Here is a 22,861-nt window from a genome sequence, read left to right as displayed (position 1 = left end):
TTATCGAATCGCACTGCCTACCTGAAAGAAGCAAAATCTGGGCCTTGTAAAACTGGTCGTCAACGTCCATCCCATCTGCATCTCCACGATCAACACCTTCACCATCGCTTGATTTCTGGACCCATTTGGTCCAATATAGTTTGCTCAAATTATTTGTCGCCTGACACCAATAATTGATTGCTTATGTCTTTCGTTTCCATAATCGCCAGTTCGTGGTCATCCCGAAATTTTACGTAGGCATAACGAAACTTCATGTTGTCGACGTCGGTCCTCTATGTGGCCGTGATGGCAAGAATGGATCAAAAATACCGGTAATGAAATTGTGCGGAAAGTGAACGAGACAGAATAGAAGATTGACAATTAAGGCAATAAAGAGAAGCTCGGTGGTAGACAGTCGATCAAGTATGCCTGTTCATTTAATCAATGTGTAAGCCAAAACGAATGAGCTTGCTTAAAATGTTGCTCTGTTAGCTGATCTTTTACTTCGTTGTGCAGGAGAATATCCTGAATTTGAGTGACAGGGTATCTCATGCATACACAGTCCATTCTGAGGTGGTAAATAGGTCGGAACAAGACTCTGACTTCTCCTCAATTCTCCACTATTCTTGTCTATCCACTCACGGAAATCTATAGCTTCATACATTCATTTCTTCCTCAAATTTTGTCTTGCATCCATAACATCGGCATATGAGACCCACCTTCCTAGCCACAAAAAATGGCTGGGCGGTACAAGGTGTTCTGATTACTTTTGTTACTCCACAACCGCTTGTATTATCAACACCCCTGCCTTTAGTTGCCTGTTTTCTCCCGCTGTTTGCACACTGCCTCTGCAAGGCCTTGTTTACAAGAAACAAGAAATTCTGCAAGAAGGCCTTTTGTTTCAGCTACTGCTCACTCGTTCTTACAAATTTTTAAAGGCAATAATAGATACCGTGACCACAACAAGTCTTACCACCATTAACCACGCCGCCTAAGTACGTTTGACAGTTTTTTATTGTTTGTTTTGGTACTTTGTTTTGTTTTGTTTTTTGGATTAGAAGCAAACGCAACACAATTTGATAAATGATTCAGCAAATTACATGGGACATTTAGATCCCATGACTGACATAAATTTGCATAAATTGACATAATTAATTCAGAATTCTGTGTAGACGTTTAATAGCTCCTTCAATGCCCTATCAGATAAAACAAATAGAATGAAAATCCACTGTAAAATGTCTTGAAAAGTAGCATTTTCATATTTTTGGAGAAATTTTCATAAGGCCTAATGAATTTTAGAATTATGTAAAATTTGGTAGCTCCCAACAAGCCCTATCAGATAAAACAATCGATTAGAAGTAGCATTTGTGTGTGTGTGTGTGTGTGTGTGTGTTTGAAGAAATTGCCACACACGTGTCTGCGTACGGAGCCTGTTTCATATAGTCCCCTCACGAACTATGACGGGACAAAAAGTCTGGCCTCTAAGACTAGCTTACGTGTACATTGGAGACCAGCATCCCCAAATGGGTGCAGTAATCGAACATACTCCGCCCAAAGCGTAGTCCCAATACGGGACTCATTGTTTTTTTCTCACTCTCACATACGCCCTCATTGGTGGTAGCGCGAAGTCTTCTCGATTGCGACACGCATCGCGCGAGTCCACAAACTGCTGCCCCCCGATGTGTTTTCATTTTCCATTAGCACCCCAAGGTTGACCTGGCATTTTAAAAAAAGAGCAAAGAGATTCCAAGAAAATACATGTCAATTTAGTTTTATTTTCACGCTAAATTATCAAAGAAAGTGAGGCTCTAATGTAGCATGTGTAGATCGCTGAAAAAAATAGATGGAAATTTACTCTGATATGAATCTTAAACAAATCGTTTTAATTCCAGATATTCATGATAAAAGTGAAAAAAGATTTAAACACTGTTTACTATAGTATGATTTTCATGATTATTATAAATTCAAACTCTACTCTTTAAATAATTTAATCAAACATTTTTTGTGCAACTCCAGATATTCATGGCTTCCATGTTAAATGTTAACAAAATAATAATTATAAAAGCAATTTGACATTATAAAAGGCCAGGGTATGCAACTTATTTCCTGATATATAATTCATACAGTCAGGTCTACATTTCATTAATTCCATCTGTCACCACTTAACAAATAAAGACAAGTTTTTACCACTTTTGATATTTCCTTCATCTCAGTCATGTGGTCATGAACTATAACTACCATATGTAGTGGCAGCAGATCCATCATGGACTTCAGAGATGGTATGTGCTCTGCAGTCATTCTTGCTGATAAAACCATCCAGTCATGTTTCAACTGTGCATTGTCTTGCATGTTTGGTAACAAGTCTTTGTTATCGAATGATTCCAAAGTGGCAGCTGGATGTGTATTGGGAAGATGCCATGCAGAAACTCGGTGCTGCACTGCCATCAGCTGAACCATGTGATAGTCTTTCCCATAGTTCTCTCTTGTAGGGTGTCTTGCTCTAACCACCATGTCAACATTATCCATCACAAGTTGGTAACAGCTTGTTCGGGTAGCATTCAACTCATCTATCTTTTCTGTGTCACACATTGTTTTGAAGACTCTATATTTTTTCACTGTCTTCATGAACCTCCAGAGTCCTCTGCTTACGGGGTACATCATAGTCTTTGCCGCATTCTGTTTGAATTCTAAGTGTTGTATCTTACGACGAACTATTAATTCCTTTGGCATTTAATCTGAAAGTAGATTTTTTGCAGCACTTTCCTTCAAAGTCAGGGCATTCAGAGCTTGATGAGCATTCATGTTCTGGTTTCTACAATTCAGCAGTACACTTGCAGCAATTACCACTCTTGGCTGCAGGCTTTCTTTGGTTTTTCTGATGTTTCTCTCCACACGTAATGCTACAGCAGCAGTCTCTAAAGCTGCATAAAATGTGGGTGCAGTTTCTTTTAATTCCTGCTCCCGCTCATTGTAAATCAAATGAAAGCATATATCATCCACAGATGAGCCCCTAAATGCAGATTTTGTTGTTGCCCTACGCATCTCAGTCACCTCATTTTGAATTCTTTACAGATATTGCATTGTCCACTTCCTTTTGTGCAACATCCATGGCAACCACCTATTTTATTGCTGACATTTCATCCTCGTGTGCTTTTAGCGAACAAGAACTATGGGGCTTGCAGAGCTGCTTTTCGAAGGTCTGATTATTTTCTGCTCTAACATCTCCTGCAGCGTTTTCGTCAACCAGGGGATCACAGTTGGGTGTAATATGCGTTACGGCAGGCTAATCAAAGCTCCGTCCTCTATCAGTATTTGGTGGGGAGTGATACCACATCTGCCAACATCAAAATGCATGTCCCCTTATAGATAAACTGTCTCATGCTTCTCTAGCAGCTGTCTTACTTTATATTCCTCCAATTGAGGAAATCCATCTAATTGTATACCTGGTGGCAGGGGCAAACTTCCCATCACTGGCTTGGCCTCTTGTTCCTCGTGAGGCAGCAACCTCTTTACTACAACTGTACCTCATGTTCCTCTTGGCAACTTTCACATAAGGACTCAATGATATTGTCCTCCTCTAAATCAAGCACTACCTCAGATTTTTCCTCCTGGGTGAAGCTTCAGCTACAGTCATCCCTGGTGTGATCTGCACCTCCTTCGTTGTATCATTGACTAACAGCTCATCCAACGATTCACCTGCTTTGAGTTGGTGCAACCCCTCGTACACTGTTATGTTTGCCTTCTGAGTTGCTGAAGTAGTGTACAACAAAATCACTACTGGAGGGTAGAGCAGAATCATCAGCACTCCATTCACAGACAATCCGTCTCACTGAGAAAGGCGGGTGTTATGTAAGCGTTAATACTTAGGTACAGATAAGAGAATAGTTGGACAACTTAATGACACATGTGCACGCCAAGAAGTACCTTTCCGAAGCTACTGTCTTTTTTCGCAATGCGCAGCATAAAAGAAGTGTCAGTGCGTGGCACGTGATCTGTTCTTCATATTGTAACAGCAGGAGAACCTCATCATGCATTGGTTGAATTTTGATGGGGCCAACTTTAATACTGGCTTCCTCCAGTTCTCCATCTTTATTTGGCTCAGCAGTTGTGAAATCTCCGAGGATGGACACGTCCGTAAGATGTTTCAGAATATTACACCTGAGTAGAAGTGGGCAACTAGAATGCTGCGTAGAACATGCTTAGTTAATTGCTTGGTCCACCACCACCAAGAAGCTACCCTAAAGCTGTCTCTCCCAAACCAAAATGGGTCTCTCTTCACAGCCTGCTATTGGTATTTAGATACATTTGACAACGCCCACAACATTAAGAAAGAGGCCAGTGGTGTCCTTCAGCTCTTTAAGTTTGCACTTTCAGCTTTTGATGATACAGGTATGATGAGGCAGGAATGATAGATGCTTCAGCTCCCGTGTCTACCATGCAACCGACTTCCATCCCCCCAATCAGTGCAGTACAAGGAAGGGCTCTTTGCCACGAGACGTTCAGCTCATTTCCTCGTAGATGCTATTTTCTCCGTCACCACACCTCCTGGGTTGGCTTCGGGACGAGTTGATGGTGTTGGTGTTCCAGAGGTGGCTCCCGTATCTTTCTTTGGACCTGTTTTGTTTGCATGCCTGCAGTACACTTTAGTGGCAAATCATTTCCTTTGTACACGTCAGCCTTATGTGTCCCTTCTTCAGACAAGTGCAGCAGGTAAGCTCTGGTCCATCTGTCCCAGCAGATGGTCTTGCACTGGAAGACTGAGCTTGGATCAAATCCTGATTACTTTTTGTCAGTTGGGCAACATCTTTCTTTAGATCTAACCCCTAGTTCCCTCTGGCAGTCCAGACCGTTCCTTTCCTGCTGCTGAGTAGGACCCATGTCAACTCGCTTTGAAAAGACTTCTTGTACACGAGGTCTGCAAACTGGTTCTTGATCTTCGAAGAAGTTCAAGACCTCCTTTCTCATTTCCAAGAAAGCTTTGTTCTTGAAGCTCATTTCGATGCTCCTCAATTCTCGTTGAACCCACTGTTGTCGGGCTCCTCGAACAAATCTCTCCTTCAGGGACTTATTCTTGACTGCGTCCTCTCTCGTCGATAACCAAAGGTTGCAATGCCCCATTAACTCCTCAGAAACTTGTTACTTCACAGCCCTTTCTCTCCCTCTTTGTGCTCAACATATATCATTCCAGCTTACACTAAGTGATCCCTCTCTCAGTCCACAACTTTTATACTCTGTATGTTGTAAGTCATATTCAATGAAACATTCACTTAAAATTATTGTTTCTTCAAAGATTTCAACAATTTACCAATTCTCACGGCACTACGTTTTACCCCCTCCCTGGTTTTACAGGGCGATGTAACATCATGTAGTTAGTCCTCCTCCATAGAGCAAGCAGAATCTGCCACATCATCAGGGGTGTGCCTACTCCTGACCTGCCACATCATCAGGAGTATGCACACTATTGACTTAACCCTTCCAGCTGGTCCCTATCAGTGCGACCTCCCTGCACTTCCCAGACATTGCTCAGACCTTTTTCTATGTTTATCTAAAGCATATCGTCAGTGATATCCACCGTAGAGCCCGGTCCATGTCTATGTATTCCACTCCCATTGTAAGGTGAATATCGAGAAATGGCCAAACTGAGGTCCCATATTGTTCAACTGATTAGAACAAAGACACAAACATTAAATTCTGTCCCCTGATATCAAGGAAAGTTCATTGACCTTTTAAACTTTGGCCTCCTCGGATTTACTCATATTCGAACGCGACCTGCACTTTTAGGTTGTGTACTTGTGGTGTGAGTTTGATAGTCCTTACAACTCAAACCAGTGGAAAGTTATTGAGAGTACACCACATTGTGGAAGATGCCGTCACCAATGAAGACGACGGAAAAGGACGCCTACGCAGGCGAGACATAATGACTTTGGAAAATGATAATGAAATAACGTAACATCGAATTGAATTTTATCACAATGTAACTATTAAAATAATCATAATCATGGCTTCAAAACATGGATATATACTTGAAATGACATACACTACATTATTAAAATTGTGTGAGCATAACAAAACACACATGATAAAGATGCAAGGAGAGTGATGTAGACATAAAAATATCCACTTTAATTCTGAATCGACGTATTTTGTATATCAAGATAAAAATGCACCAATTATCACATTTATGTGATCCTTTTAGCCTGCATATAAACACAAAACTAAGTTTCCATATCTTACGATACCTCTCTTGAGTGCACATTTAAAGAGTTACATAAATATTGAGGGTGGTACTATAACATGTTGTGCAATAACGAAATTGAATGATGTACACTTTTGTTTCCAATGTGTTGATTGTATTAAAAATAAGGTAATACTTAAGGTACAATTTTAAAAAGCTGTTATATAATGTGTAGAACCTGTTCACATTTGAGATGATAAATGGTGAAGCACGTCTTGGTGCCCTGTATAAAAATATACATGTACATGTAGTTTGATTGGATTAAAAATCCATTAGAATACATACGACACACGTCTCTTCTCGTCTGTTTTCTTGTCTTGTCTGTGGCCATTGCTCCTGCTACAATGTTATAACTACATGTACAATGTTACTGTAGTACAATGTATATACATGCACTATATATATATAATATATATATATACATATATATTATATTATATATATATAATATGTTTATTTATATATACTTTATGTACATATGTATATTATATATATATATACATATATATTCATGTTATATATATATATATACTACGATTATTTCCTTGATTTTCGACGTAGTGACCACGTGAATGAAAGAGCGACCAGCAAGCCTCCCAGAATGTCGATGACACCTAGCACACTGAAGGACACGTCGTGTGACTGAGTTGCATCGAATACAGACCCTGTAAAGGGGGAAGGGGATAAGAGCAATATTTTGCAGTACTGTAATAATGTTGAAACTCCGAGGAACTTAAAAAGAGGCAGGGAAAGACCGATTTTGTTGCCTTATCTTTTCAGTTGCATTCAACAAATCACTGACCCCAAGAATATAGAAATAATAATGATAATGATAATAATAACAAATAATAATGATAACAATAATAATGATAATAATAATGATAACAAATAATAATAATGATAATGATAATAATAATAATAATAATACGTGAAATTGGGTCTTGGTTACTTGTCATGGTGATAACAGAAACGTGGAGAGATACCAGGGTACCCTTTGCAGAGTAAGTAATGCCCTCGCAGATCGCTTGTCATGTACTATAACCCTAATATTTTTCAGATGTCAATGCAGTCAGGTACGCAATAAAGTACAATATTCTTTTAACAATCAGGGTGATTATGATAATGATAATCATAATAATATTATCAAGCATATTGAATCTGCTTAGAATTTTTTCCATCTGCATAAAGAGATATCTTGAACATTCTGTACACCACATTCATTAGAATGTCTGTTGTTATTTCTTTTTTTTTATTGCTTTGTTTTGTTTTTGTTTTGTTTTTGTTTGTTTGTTTGTTTACTTTTCATTGATAGGTTCAACCGTGATCAACGAGTCTCTATGCAGGATTTAGGATTACCTGCATGTTTGTACTTGTCGGTTCTAGTCGAGCAGTAATTTGATTTACGTTGCTTTCATCTTTCATGTTTCATACACTTCAACAACTGATTTTAAACAACGTACGTAGCAGTTATGATAATGCCTGGACACTGCCCACGTGGCACAGGGTTACCAATGTCGACATTATTTGTAAAGCAAATTCTAGAATGATTCTAAAGTCCAGTGGACGCAGTTGGCAGGTACATGTACTTGTCAGCTGTTTGACAGCTTTTCCAGAAGTGATAAATATATATATATATAAAATAAAACAATGAAATTAAGAATAAAGACAAGAAAAGGAGTACACAATGAATGAAATTACGTGCTCATGGACAGTATGATGTTTGATAGTTATGAAATAATTATGCTTTTTCGTATTGGCCAACGATAATAGAAGAGTGGAATTTACAACATAGGCCCATGTAGAAATTATTTAAACCTCTAATTTTGATGTATTTTTTCCTATTTTTTTCATTTTTTGAATGCAGATGGCACTGCCGATAGTTTTGATTCTCCTTATACAAAGCATGCACTGTAATTGCACAAAATAAATTCCGGCTTTATGTATTATGACATGCATGTACAACATGTCGTTGAATGACCTACATACACTCACCTAGAATGGCTCCGCCGATTGGTGAGCCAATGTCCACAGTGAAATATATCAACGCTGCTGCGGCCTTGTAATGATCAATCCCCACAGCTTCTTTCAGAAGGATGAGTACAGAGGAGAGCTTACCTCCAAGGGTCAATCCGTTGACGAAGGCCAAGATTGTTAGGAGCCAAAACGACTCAGCCAAGAGATTGGCAAAGAAGGCACCAGCAGAAAGCAGGCAGAAGATCAAGTTAAGTTGTTCAATATGCATCCATCGCCGAGATGCGAGCAATCCAAACCCCACCCTCCCCAAAGCGTCCCCGATACCACCAGCAAGAGATACATAGACCGACTTTTCTCCCAGGCCCTTTGCCTGAACGTTTGGTATGGCGAACTGGATGAGGCCGTTATAGGTCATTCCGAAGAAGACTGAATAGATGCACAAGACAATAAGAAGGGGGTGCTTTCGGAATAGCTGCAGCTCAAATGTCTTGACAATAAAGGTGAAGACACGACAGAGGACAAATGTAGATGATTTGTCTTCATCTTGTTCGCTGTGTGAAGAGGTTCTCAAGTTGACGTCTTCTGTGCATTTACATTCTGATGGATCGTCAAGGCCTGGCCCGCACACTTCCTCTCTCATGCTTATACTATCGTCAGGAGTTTCCGACAAGTTACAGATATCAAAGACGTTTTGCTGCTTCTCACTCTGATCAGCATCAACCAGAGAGGGTTGGTTCTCCCTTATTATTTCTGCATTAGTCGCATTATTTTCTACTTGTTCGTCATCTTCGAACCCAATATTTGTGTGCTCCCTGTTGTCCTCCATTGTGTCGAAAGTTTCGTCATCCGTTGGCGTTGCAGTCTGACTCGAGGTGACATTTGATCCAGCTTCTGTATTTGGTTCGAAATCATTCGAATCCAGTTTCACTTCTGTTAAACTTTCCTCGGCCGCCTGGTTCGCGGGTCGAAGCAGGGCGCCGACCACGACCGAGTGCACGGTGAGCGCCCCGAGGAGGAGGACAGCTCCTCGCCAACCGAAGCTCTCGAAGAACACCTCGAAAAGGATGGGAAGAACCATCAAACCAACAGCTCCTCCGCATAGACTGATACCGGAAGCAAATTCGAACAGGTCAGGAAAGTAGTGGGCGGGGCTGGAGTTGGAAATCAGGATGACGTTACTGAAGCCAAGTCCTGCAAATTTTAAAGGAAATTCACACAGTTCCAAATAAAGATAGCAAAACAAGGAAAGTATTAATCTTTCGGGTATGATTTCAGTGTATTTCTGTTATCATTGTTATTAATTTTATACATTCATTACTAATTTTTGGACTTATTCATTGGTCAATATTGCCTTTTGGTTTTGGTCATGATGAGCCCATTTCAAGTAAAAAGGAGGAGACTATGAAGATGAAATGAGTTTGAGTTAACTTGCACTGTGTTTTTTGTGTAACTGAAATTGACAATGAAACAACTGAAAAAATGATATGGCAAATTTTAAGTTTTGAGGATAAGTTGAATTTAGATTTAAAGAAAGCATACTGAATTACAAAAACAGCTCATCAAACGAACAAACAAGCAAAAACGGAAGTGGAAGCGACTGTACAGGTGACTAGTGAAGAGTATAATTTCTTCATTAAAGAAATCCTGTTCGATGATTGGTCTAAAGGGATGATTGGAATCAGGAAAGGATATGACAAGCGCGTAAATATGTTTGTGTTCTGTTATATTCAATCTTTTCTCAGACATGACAACTACAATTTCGGATTGTAATTGATTATTCATGACCCTATATATCGCCTCATTCTTACATACTCAAACTACTTTAACTATTTTCAGGTTCGCTGCTACTGACGTATTCTACCTGGCTTTCTGGCCTTCCAGAATACAAAATGAAATGTAGAATCACAAGTCTACATTATGTCAGTTTACAGTATCGTCCCGTGAACATGAATAAATTTTCCTTTCAGGAAATTGGAAACTTCAGCTTAGTAAGTTTGTCGATCATTCAACTCACCGAACATGAAGATGGAAGCGCCAAATTGGGGTCCCGTGCGAGCGAAAGAAGAAAAGATTAACCCCAACGACGCCAAAACCCCGCCCGTCATGGCCAGCTGTCTCGTGCTAAATCTCTTCAGTAGTGGTGTGTTGAATGGGGCTGTGATAGCAGAGTGTGTAATACACGAGAGTAGTGTACACTTTATCAAAGTTTAAACTCTGACGACTTGTTCAAAGTCGTTCTGGCGCCTTTCCAATGAAGGCAAGGAATCGTGAGAAGGTGACTTCACAAAACTCACGAGAGGTGACTTGGTGAGAACAAGTAGTAAAAAGTTCCGTCAACTTTTAATTGTTACAGTTCAGTTACAGTTTGCCTACCTATCCATTTAAACTAATGCTATTAAAAAAAAAATGAGCTGTACTGAATTCGCTTGCATATGCAAATGTCACATTGTTATTTTTTGGAAATAAAATGACATGAAACGAAAGTTGCATTCACGCCTACTCATCTGAAAGAAGACACATCTGGACGAATCTGCTTCTTCTTGTTACGTCCAATTTCTAACAGAAATACACATTGTCTTCGATATAATGAGGTATTACTGATACATTATAATTAGATATACATGTACATCGTCATACATTTTTAATGTGCATGTATGAGACATTATGATGAAACCGCTTAACTTTGAGAACTTTCACTAAATCCTTCTTACCTAGCCAGTACACGGCCCCATGAGACAAGCTGATCATTGTGGCGACAAAAGTAGTGGAAGAATTAAGCTGAAAGGTGAGGTCATTCAAGATTAGACCCATCGATCGGATGACTCCGTTCTCAAGGAAAGAGTTGAGGGAGACTCCAGCAAGGATCAACCAGCGCTTCAGACCCTGACCGTGGACCTTGTCAGCTCGTTTCCCATGAGCCTTCTGCGAGTTGAACTCCCTTGAATGGTTGGCACCTCGCGATGACGACTTCTTCGAGCTCTCTGCTGATATCGATGAAAAGCGAAACATTTTTATTAAATCGTTAACATTCCGAAAGACAACAATACACTATATGATTTACCATTAATATGCCTACACGGGTCTCCCTCACAAAAGTAAATAAAGTAAATATATATGTTATCTCTGTCTTGTAACTTTTACGGTTGATGCTCTATCACTTTGAAGATTTTTTTTTTTTATATTCCAAACACACAACTTGTAAAACTGGTTTCTGTAGACCATGTAGTTTCTGTAGGTCCATTCTTTCTCCGGAAATGAAACAGTGGTCGTTTCTCCGAATATTAAACAGATTTTGTCATGTCCAAATAAAATAGGGTTTGTAAAATCGAAAAAAAAAATGAATCTTTAAAAATCGTTCATCAGAAAATAAATGGAAGCCCTTTAATTCAAAATTTGAATGAGGTTCTTTGGTAACGATACATAATAGTTGAGATTTTACACGTGATTGTATAGTATGTTATATTCTTTTATTTTATTCATCCCCGTTTGCTATACGTAATGCGCCGTGGGTATAGATGGGGTATTATTCTCCCTCCCCCCCCCCCCCCCTGTATTTGTCGTTCTAGTCCTCGCTAAGGTGAGCATGTAGCTACCAGACGCCACCGTTGTCACGGCGTCTGGCAGTCTGGTCAGCCTAGACTACACGATATTTTCGTCGCGTCCCATTACGGACCGCCTTCAAGTTCTGCTACGGCCTGCTACGTGCCGTCGGTTTTGTTGTGTTCACCCTGTTTTATTACGCCTTCAAAGTTTCTCATTAGCACCGGGACTGCCGTGGCAAATTTTTGACAGTTTAAAAACCTGACACGGCATCCACGGCAATCACGGCCTGTCACACATGCCTTTTCCTTCCCATGCAGCGCGTTGTCTCATGTAAACCCCGTTTTGTCCACAATGGCCTGAAACGTGACTGCTGTGGCCGCCGGGAACAACACTTTAACTCAAGCTCACCAATGCAAAGCAAAAGTATGATGATACATTATTAGGAATATTTTGCAATCCACTGTGAATTTCCCTCTGCTATACTTCGAGAATGAGAATCTTTAAGGCTCTTTCAGTCTTTTGGGAAATTTTAGTTAAGGTGGAAGATGAGTCTGTTGCAACAATGCACCTATTAATACGACATTTTCTTTTCTCTGCTTAATGTCTGAATGCATTCCTTCAAAGTGAAATAAGATCTGCTACTCGGAGACAAAGAAAGAAAGTTGTGATCGTGACGCTAAGGTTGACAACTTGTTGTACATTATCAGACTTTGGCAATTTAGGGCTTGAAGCTGTCCTCAAGGAAGCAAGCAAGCAAGCAAGTAAACAAACAAACAAACCACCCTCACACTCTCAATTCTTACGACCGCATTGAAGAAATCATTCTGTGATCAGTTGCAATTTACGCTGCTATAATGCCTGCCCTGAAATGGGGGAAAATCCTAACTTAATTCAGTGTTTCTGTGGAGATTGGTTGTTATGAACTGTACTATTGTGATATATACCATATATAAACTTTCTTTTCAGCCTGACCACTGAAACTAAAGCCTGATTACTGGATTATTTTCCACCCACTGACTTTGGTTTGCATGTACACATCTACCAGAATCACAATTCATGCAAGTTCATTTCATCGCAAAGTTCTTCATATTTTACAAACAAGGCCATTGATAAATCGTGTTATGATCACAATCAGTTTATCCGAAATATTGATACGACATATCAATTTGATGAAACATTTGATAATCAGGAAATCCATGATTAACGAATGGGCACAAATTTGAATCCAATTTTATTTTGACATACGAGGCGATAATTTATGTGCAATAATCATACCTGAATCCATGTTAACCTGTTAACAGCTGGTTAAAGTGAGTTAAAAATACTCGCCGTCGACTAGAAATTGACGTATACAGTAGACCTGCGGTGAATGGCTTGAGTACGTTCGCAATAGTCAAAATTCTGGGAGATGTCTGAATACATCTGGAAACATCAAGGCGTATATATTTTTCACGTGGAAACCAATCCTTTTCACTTATTGTTGACGTATATGCCATTTGAACTATACTCTTTTATAGTCATTTTCCCGGACTCATCCAAATTAACACGGGTAAATCTTGCTTCCATCAGCGGTGCGCATCGATTACTGTTGTATATTCAGCGAGCGGTTACGCATGAGAGAAAAAAGGTTGTTGCACTGATGTCTGGAATGATTATTGTAGCATAGGTACCTCGGAAATGGTGATTCAAGTGTGCATTTTTGAAAGGGATCGCGTCCTAGTTAATCCTTTGTGCTACATCATTCAAAGAACTGGCAAGCATTATCTGGCAGAGTACGATTGTTTTTCACTATAGAATTCAGCTCCCGAGTAGAATGTGGAATTCGTGTGTGCAATTTGAATCGTGACTCTTGTTTGTGTGTACAGTACTACACAATCCCATGTCCCACAAAATCGTAATTTAACTGATCCCCCCCCCCCCATAGAATCATACAATTTTTTCATTGACGAATTTTCTCTCATGAGCATATCCAATCTGGGGATATGCCATGTACAAAGTGTGGTTCTGTGTATAGGCCCTTGCCAAACGAGCTATGTTATACCAAGGAGGTTCAAGAGATGAGTTTCTGCTGACTATAATTATTCAATCAGCTGTCAGTTTTCTATGGATGGACAAAAGAATTCCACAGGTGCATTTGTGCCTTTGATGTTCCATGCTTGAAGCCGCCATCTTTCTAAGCAATCTGAAGATTCATTTTAAACGCTATCATAATATCGGGTATATGCTGCTCGTTTATGTATCAAATGCAATGAAATTTCACCTAATGATAAAGCATATAAAACAAAAGTCAATTCCGTTCGAAAATACATGTATGTGCAAAAGTGTAAATCTGAGCTGTATTTTGTGAAAGTATTTGAAATTTTACCCACATGGAAAGCCGGTTTTATCACTTTTCTCCTTATTTCCGCCAAATGAAACTAACAATATGGTATCATCTTCAAGTATAGTTATTTATAAATTAATATGTCAGATTAGCGTACAGACACGTACAGTCGAGTAATTTTGATATCTATTTCAGCAATATTTGAGTAATTTCTATTCGCGCACCCCCGTGCCTTTATCATTGTCTACCGCCCATCGTTTATAGGGATAGCGAAAAGTAATTACCATCACAAAGACATTATATTCCTTGGAAAGTAGCTTGTGATTATACAATGAGACACGAGTCAATTGTCTTCGCATCTGAGCGGCATATCCAGTTTGACACATACTTCAAATATTTTTGAGTGGCGGCTTCGAGCATGGGATCAAAGCGAATAAGACTGTTGTGACTCCATTTCTCGAACCTCCTTGGTTATACCAGGGAGGTGCTAGAGAAGGAGAGACAACTACTGCTCTCCTTTGAAGTCATGCGCGGCACCGCCGAGAAGTTATGCGTTCAACTACAGGTGTTACCCATGTGCTTTGACAAAAGAGAGCATCAATAATCGGGACTAGTGCTGTCACATCTAGAAATACTTGCCCCTACTGCAATTCGCTCTCTCTTTCAATGTCATGGCAACAATGAATTTGTGTACCTTGAATTGGAGCAGCGAATCAAAATGCAGTGTAAAACTAACGATTTTAACAGCAAATAGTTTAAAAGCACGCTGGAACACGCTTTAGCGGAGTACTTTATTTTAGAGATCAAAATATCCCAGATTAAATTATAGAAAACTAACATGCGGAAATGTGCGCATTATTGAAAAATATTAGGTTTTTAAGAGGGCCTAATTTTCATTTCATTTCGATTTGCGCATTACGAAGAAACTAGAAATACATGTTTATAATATTGAATTCTTTCCTAAACTATGGATAGGGTGCATCGACAAATTGATTTTCCAGTGAATTTTGGTAATTGTTTGTCAAATCTATATTCTATTATTCGTTAATTTTAGGGGGAGATTTCAATGTAGTAATGAATAAAGATTTGGATTATATGGATGTAAGTACTAATTTGAGAATTGGTGTTAGGAAAGAATAAGAAGGGTTTAAAAATAAATTTGATTAACATATGGCGGAAACGGAACCAAGCGTTAAAGAGATTTCAGGCAAATTGCTCCGCTGGTTCAAAGTCGCTTATAGACTACTGGTTTATATCAAAGGAATGGGAAAGTTCAGTACGAACATGTGAGATTATATCATCAGTATAGCACCCTGATCATTCTGGGAACCTTCTACAACTGAAACCTATTCGACATAATGAAAGATATGGGAAGTTATATTGGAAATTTAATAATAGTTTGTGTTTTGCTAAGGAATGATTTGTACAGGGAATGAATGAAGAAATAAGAAGTATTGAATCACAGTGGTTGACGGAATTTGATACTAAATCTTCTTTGTGGGATTTTTTTAAAGATGAAAATAAATTTTCGCAATGAAATTTTCGAAGAAAAAATCAAAGGAGAGAAGATTAAATATACAGCAACTTGAATATGAAATAGTTAATTGGAGAAAGATCTTTTGTCGTCTCCTGATAATGGTGAAATTTTAAAGGATATATAGAGAGTGAAAAAAAAGTGAATTGAAGAGATTGTATAAAGTGTATACGGATGGATCGAAAGTTAGGTCAAGAGTGGTTTGGTATAAAGAGGGTGAACAGAATGAAGAGTATTTCAAGCAGGGTTGCTTAAGTCAAATAAAGAGAAAACAGTTATACGGGAAATGTATGATGATAAGGGAGAAATGATGAAAGAGAAAATGTGATAATGCGATTGTTTCGAGATTTTTATGGAAATTTGTACTCAAAAAATGGATTAGTGTATGATAATTTTAGAAAAAGTGTATTTTGTAAGGATATTCACAAATTAAGTGATGAAAGTAAGAGTCTTTGTGAAGGAAAAATTACTAAAGAAGAATGTTGGGAGTCGTTAATAAGTATGAAATAGATAAATCACCTGGAAAAATGGTTTTACCTTTGAATAGGAAGATAGGATAAAGATAAGAAATTCATTGGTGAAAGTTTTTAATGAAGATGTTCATTTTGGTGTTATGGGAAGGGACCCTAAAATAAAAATTATAATAAAATAACTATCATTTAGAAATATATCATTTTTAGGGGGAAATTGCTACTTTGGGGGAAATTTATAAGAGAATATTCAGATTTCGGGATGAAGAAAAAAATTGCTTTAAAAAGATATAAGTTGCGATTACATTTGCGAAAATGGGAGAATGTTTCTGAAACAAGGGCCTAAGCATTTTTTTCCCTTTAGTATTTACCATTGGTGAAGGCAATATTATGTGTTACTGGCCGCGCGCGCGGAGGGGTAAGCTGTTGCTTCTGCTGGCATAAAGGTTATATTAATTTTGTCAACAGCTTTGAGTCTGATGAGTTTGTTTGATGGATTTGTACACTTGTATTTGAATACGGAGCGGGTGCTTGCGTGCGGGCGTATGCTGCTTTTATGCATACTGTCCATTATGTTTTATATAACATTTGGAAGTTGCTTCATCAGGAAGGAAGATGATATCGGTTCGGGTTTGTGTGTGTGTGTGTGTGTGTGTGTGTGTGTGTGTGTGTGTGTGTGTCAGTGTGTGTGTATGTGTGTATGTGGGTTAGTGGTTGTGGGTGTGGGTGTGCTTTTGGTTTTGATGAATCGGGGGGTTGGTGGGATTGGGATTTGATTTGAAGAAGAATGTTATAAATTGTACGAAAGATATTGATAGGATTTGATATTTAAGGCCGTGTCACACCATCCGGGCAAGTTACGCGGGCTTGTGGCGAGGAGGTAGTTTCCAGCACGTAGAAGATTTTAAGCGGGAGAACAAGAATGTTTGCAATTTTCATTCATGCCTTGTCATACCGTACGGGGGAACTTCTGCGGCTTGACTTGCGGGGAAACAAATTTACTCCCCGGCCCTTTCCGCAGTTGGTCCGCACCTGACAGTATCTAGCGCGTAGTTGCCCGGAGGTGTCATGCAAGTCCGATTTAACCGCAGCCAAGTTTTGAGCATGACCAAAACTTTTTCCGGGTGAGTCGCGGGAATGCCCGTAGAGGTCCACGCAGAACGCCAGTAGGAGACCCTTAGCGGCAGTACTTCCCAGGCAATTCCCACGCAGGTACTTCGCAGTCCCGTATGCAGCCAAGAGAATGAAATTCTGTGAGATTTCAGCCATTCCATTAGAGGAATTCCTTCACTGAGTTGTCAGCCCCCACGCGACTGGTACAAAGGTCACACAGTATACTCGCAAGTATAACGCGTCCAGCAAGTAAGAAACATGCGCTGACTCGCACAAATCCTTTTCCGCCCTCAGGAATGTCCGGTATGCTAGAAAATCCCGAAACGTAACAAGCCCGTGTAGCTTGCCCGGACAGGTGTGACAGGGCCTAAACACGGTTGCGGGTAAAAAAATATGCGTGCGCACCTCCGGGCGACTACTTTTGAGATACATGCTAGGTACTGTCATGTGCGGATCATCTACGGGGACCTCCGGGTAGTCAAAATTGATCTTTGCAAGTCGCACGCAAGGCTGGTGTGACACGGCCTTTAGGATAGATGTAGATTTGTTTTGGTTTGGAGGAGAAGGGATGGTAAGAGTTTTTTTTTTTATGAATGATTTTATTGTAGATTTGTATAATATATCTTTTATGCCTCCGCCACGAAGTGGTGCCGGAGGCATTATGTTTTCGGGTTGTCCGTCCGTCCTTCCGTCCGTCCGTCCGTAATGATTTTTGTGGACAGCGTAACTAAAAAACCTTTTGAGGTCTTGTAATGAAACTTAGCATGTATGTGTATTAGGGGATGAAGTTGTGCCTATCAACTTTTGGGTGCACATGCTCAAGGTTAAAGGTCAAAAGTTCAAGGTCAAATGCTTAGAATTTCACTATTTCCCCCATATCTATGCAATGCCAGAAGATATTTTCTTGAAACTTAGCGTATACATGTATTACCCAATTAAGATTCTCTTGTGAAAGTTTGGGGTCATTAGGTCAAAGGTCAAAGGTCAAAAGGTCAAGTAAAAATGTTAAGATTTCACTTTTTTCTCCGTATCTTGGAAATTGTTCAAGGTATCTTCATGGAACATAGTATATGTGCATGTACTGACTGGCAGTGGTTAAAATTTTACTATTTCTCTTTTGTATGCAATGCCAGCAGGATTTTTTTTTACGTGGTATATGCATGTATAACCCAATAGAGATTCTCTAGGATTTTTGTTGTTGTTGCCAAGAAGGTCAAATGTCAAAAGGTCAAAGATCAAGTGAAAGTGCTGAACTTACTTCTTTCTCCATATCTCGGAAGTGGCTCAAGTTATGTTGAAACTCAGTATATATTTATGTATGTTTTGCCTGACAGTGATTCTCTTATAAATCTTAGGGTCAAAGGCCGGATGAAAATGATAAGAATTTACTGTTCAATACAGAAATTGCACTTTTTTTCTCCATGCCTTGAAATTACTCAATGTATAAACTTATGAAAGGGTCAAAGTCAAGTTAAAGTTCTTAAATCCCCAAATACATGCTCTCCTATTCATCCAATTAAACATAGGTCAAGGAAGGTGAACATTCAACACATTTGTGACAAACATGTCATTTTGAATATTTTGCCAATTTTGTGAAAATGTAATCACACATTGTCCACATGAACTATAGACCTATTAGGAGAATCTGCATTATGGCGGAGGCATGCCAGTCGCCATAGCGACATTTCTAGTTGTTGTTGTTTTATGAATATGCTCTTGTAAGTGAGAATGAGTTACATGATTCAATATATTGACGGGATATAGGTTTGGTATATGTCAATACTTTCTCGTGAAGGAATTACCTGTTGGACTGATTCATAATCGAGTTATTTATGTTGAAGAGATATTATTTGCAGTATAAATTGAAAAATGAATTTGTCTGTGTTTTGAATTGCATTTGTACTGTTTTTGTTCATGTTACACCCAGAATGGGTTGATTAATGAATTATTTGAATGAAAGCAATAAATATCAAGGAAAAAAATGTAGATATGGGTTTGTCTGTTTGCTGCCACATAATTGGTGAGAACTTATCCTTGATCTAAAAGAGCAAGGTGAGGTTGACACTGGCTTCATCAACAACGCGTCAGTGCATCCCTTCATTTCCTGTGGTTCTGCTCTATAGTTATTTGCATAGTCAGATATTATCAGTCAGGCGCAACATCCAATACATTATGCAGTGTGGCAACGTTGAAAAAACAAAATTCCGAGCCCCGAGGCCAGAGTTTCTGAATGTTATTGTACACTTTTTTTTTCTTTTTTTTTTTTGGGGGGGGGGGATAAGATAAGAAAGTGATAAAAAAAGCGCAAATGCATTATTTACATGATAATCTAGTGTGATTTTCGAAGCGTGAATAAAAGAGGTATTTTAGAAGCTGAAGTTGGAAACCATTCCTTCAGTATGTAATTCAAGTATAGTGGATCCCATAGGGTATATATATATTCATTTATCTATTTATGTATTTATTTATTTATTCATTTATTTTTATCTTTATTTCGTTTTTTTGCAGACAGAAATTCAAAGCGTTAAAACGTCTAATTTGCATAAACTGGCGACCAGATCTTAGCTTCTTCTATTTTTTTTAACCCAAGGTATGCTCAACAGAAATGCCAAATAAAATGATATCACGTTATCGTTTGTAATCTGGGTTACAGACAACGTTTTAGCTAATTATTGGTTTACAACATTGTTTAAAATGTTGATTGTTGCCCAAATATACCAAAGATACGGGTAGTCGCGCTAGCAGCATAGTTGGTGAGAATTTATGATTGTTTGTTTGTTTGTTTGTTCATTTGTTTTCTTTTTCCCCCGGACAAAATGGCTAGATAGCCCATAGTCACCTGCATCAGTGCATGAGCTGGTCTTCCTTGGGCCCTAAATGCATCTACATACTACTAGTAACTTGCACGATGGGTTGAACCGAAGGTTGAACCACTTAAAATAGTAACATGCACCATGGACTTTTCGATGCATTAATGAAGCGGGATTTTTCACGTGGGTGGATTGTGATTCTCTCACACACGGGACCTCCATTCTATGTCCTATCCAATAGGGACTCCGTGGTTTGCCTCTACTACGCTATATTAGAGTCTAGACTACTAGACTGACGTGAATGAGCAACGTATTGGTTGTGCTCATTCAGTGGTTTCATGTCTGGTCTTTGGTTTGTTCAACAACTTTTCTGTGTCTATATTTACAGTAGTTCTTCCCGTGTTATATAAATAGTAGTTATTTTTCTTTTTTTATTTCAAACAATATTTCATTTCGATTGATTACAATAAATTGGACATTGAGTTATTGTTTGCTAGCCGAGTGACATCTCAAAATGTTACAAATAATTTCAATGGGACTGTCATTGAACCGAATGTGTAATTATTAGCATTACAAAAACAATACACAGTAATTGCATTCATATTACATGTATACTCATCCCCGCACTAATTATTGAATAATGGACTTAATCATTGACAATATGTCAACAAAACCTATCACATAACTCAAATATAATACCCTTTAACTGCATTCATATACTCACCACAGCAGTAATCATTATATTGAATAATAGAATAAATTATTGATAAAGGGCCAACTAAAAACCTATAAGTCTATACATTTAAACACACACACACACACACACACACACACACACATATATATATATATATATATATATCTACTGGCTTAATGCTCATAACCAATGTCTTTGTAGGCCTACATGATCCATGCCTATTAGAAAATTACCACTCCAACGTTCACCCGAATCCACCTCTTCAACATTTCCCACCTAGGCACACCCAGGGCATACCTCACTCAATATAAGCACAGATACAAGCGCATAACCCCCCCCCCCCACACACACACACACACACATACAGACACACACACAGACACAGACACACGCACACAGAAGCATTAAACACATAACCTGCTCACCAAACACAATAATCATTCATCGTCTGGCGTCCATGGTTCGTCGTGCGACGTGCGTCTGTCTTTCTTTTCGTCTGTTCTGTTTGTAACTGTGTGTGTATTATGTGTGTACTGTGTGACGATTGTAATAATATGCTCTGTATCTCAAATCTGTGTAGACCTGTCTTCATACCAGCCTTAGCTGACGAGGATGCTCCAACCCATGAACGGGAAATAAATACTGAAATGAATTGAATTTAAAGATCATGGACACAGCGTGTACATACTTCAGAAAAATACATACAACCACTTCCCCAAACACACACACACACACACACACACACACACACACACACACACACACACACACACTAACACACACTAACACACACACTAACACTAACACTCTCCCATAACATTTAAAACTACTGCACATTCACTTATTTTGACACACACATGCACCCGCACCAAATCATATCATTTTAAATCTTTTATAGTCACTTATTTTGACACAATACTGTAGGCCTGCACACCTGTACCCATGCACATCATAATTAGCACAATTTGACCCATTACAGCTCAATAGTTTTTTAATTGTCATGTATTTCATACGTTGATATCGATATCATTTCTTGTATTCCTATTAACATCTATACTACATACCTGTGTCTCTCACGTATGCATTTTACGTATGTACCGATAGGTTCTATGTATGCATGCAAACAAGAGAAATGGAAAATGAAATCGAATTAAATTGAATTGAATTGAAAGAGTATTCCAAATATTCTACTCGAATTGACAGAAACACATTATTCAATACACAACAACAACAACAATAATGAAAGTATCTTCCAAAATTTTACGAACCTGCCCAACTTCCATATCACAGACTGTCAATGAGAAAAGCCAATTTAAACCATTCTCTATGTTTAAACCACAAAGTTTGTCTCAGACCAGAAACCGAAATCGACAGCTGCATGGAAATCACATAAGACTAGAAAAAAAAAAAAGTGTAACTATATCCACTAGACACAGCTGATTTGTATATATTAGCTTCATACATTCATATCATGTGATAAAAAGACACTTCCATATGAATTTAACTTTCGGTATAGTAACAAGGTCAGGTTTACAAAACATAATCAAGGTAACGCATGGGAAAAGTTATGGGCAGGAAGTGATAGTTTTCACCCTATGCAAAATGCAATGAATATGAAGTTCACAAATATATTTCACGAATTTCATTGCATTCTCTGTCTCCCCCTCCCCCTCCCCCGTCTCCCAGGAAAAAAAAACTGTTCTCTACACTGCAAAAAGTCCGGTGTTAAATATGAAACACCGAGCTGGTGTTAAATTTTCGGTGCTCATTTATGATGTTAGATTAACACCTCCGGGTGTCATTTCAAAATACAAAATTCTTTTTTGAAGAGTTTCTTAGTAACTGCACTCCTTGTTGATTTTTAATTTCAACAAGACGATCAAGAATTTTCCGATAAAGTACTTGATTTTTAATTTTCCGATAAAGTACTTGATTTTTGAAAAAATGTGTAAACACATTTACACCACAGTAACACCAGTTGGTGTGGTCTCCTATTGGAGCTGGACAGGTGTCATACCATTGACATTAACACTGAGCAATATCAAATCAACACCATGCGGTGTAATTATTGAATTGACACCAGCAAAGTGTCAAAAATATCACCAGATAGTGTCAAATTAACACCACGAAGTGCCAAGTGAACATTTTCAACACCATCACAATGCATTTTCTACACCCGTGGG

General features: G+C 38.7%; 1 protein-coding gene and 1 pseudogene across 1 annotated transcript; both read right to left on the bottom strand.

Moving 5' to 3' along the window:
- Positions 1-1,587: 1,587 nt before the first annotated feature.
- Positions 1,588-3,323, bottom strand: LOC139732142 (uncharacterized; annotated as a pseudogene).
- Positions 3,324-6,751: 3,428 nt separating this feature from the next.
- Positions 6,752-11,197, bottom strand: LOC139732141 (monocarboxylate transporter 9-like). The gene is made up of 3 exons (XM_071643014.1): positions 10,900-11,197; positions 8,207-9,379; positions 6,752-6,879 (listed from the first exon to the last, which is right to left on the bottom strand). The coding sequence occupies exons 1-3, from the start codon at positions 11,195-11,197 to the stop codon at positions 6,752-6,754; spliced, it is 1,599 nt and encodes a 532-aa protein (XP_071499115.1).
- Between the last annotated feature and the right edge of the window lie 11,664 nt (positions 11,198-22,861).

Source organism: Diadema antillarum, unplaced genomic scaffold (genome assembly GCF_040938485.1).
Source record: "Diadema antillarum isolate AM-2024a unplaced genomic scaffold, OU_Dant_1.0 seq00000400_RagTag, whole genome shotgun sequence".
Taxonomy (NCBI): Eukaryota; Metazoa; Echinodermata; class Echinoidea; order Diadematoida; family Diadematidae; genus Diadema; species Diadema antillarum.
Note: the sequence above shows the minus strand (reverse complement) of the source record. Positions and strands in the feature narration are given on the sequence as shown.

Coding starts and splice junctions, on each gene's coding strand:
- LOC139732141 (XM_071643014.1), bottom strand. CDS start 11,197: ATGTTTCGCTTTTCATCGATATCAGCAGAGAGCTCGAAGAAGTCGTCA. Junction 9,380..10,899: donor TGGGGCCGTGTACTGGCTAG/GTAAGAAGGATT, acceptor TAAAATTTGCAG/GACTTGGCTTCAGTAACGTC. Junction 6,880..8,206: donor AATCGGCGGAGCCATTCTAG/GTGAGTGTATGT, acceptor CCCCCTTTACAG/GGTCTGTATTCGATGCAACT.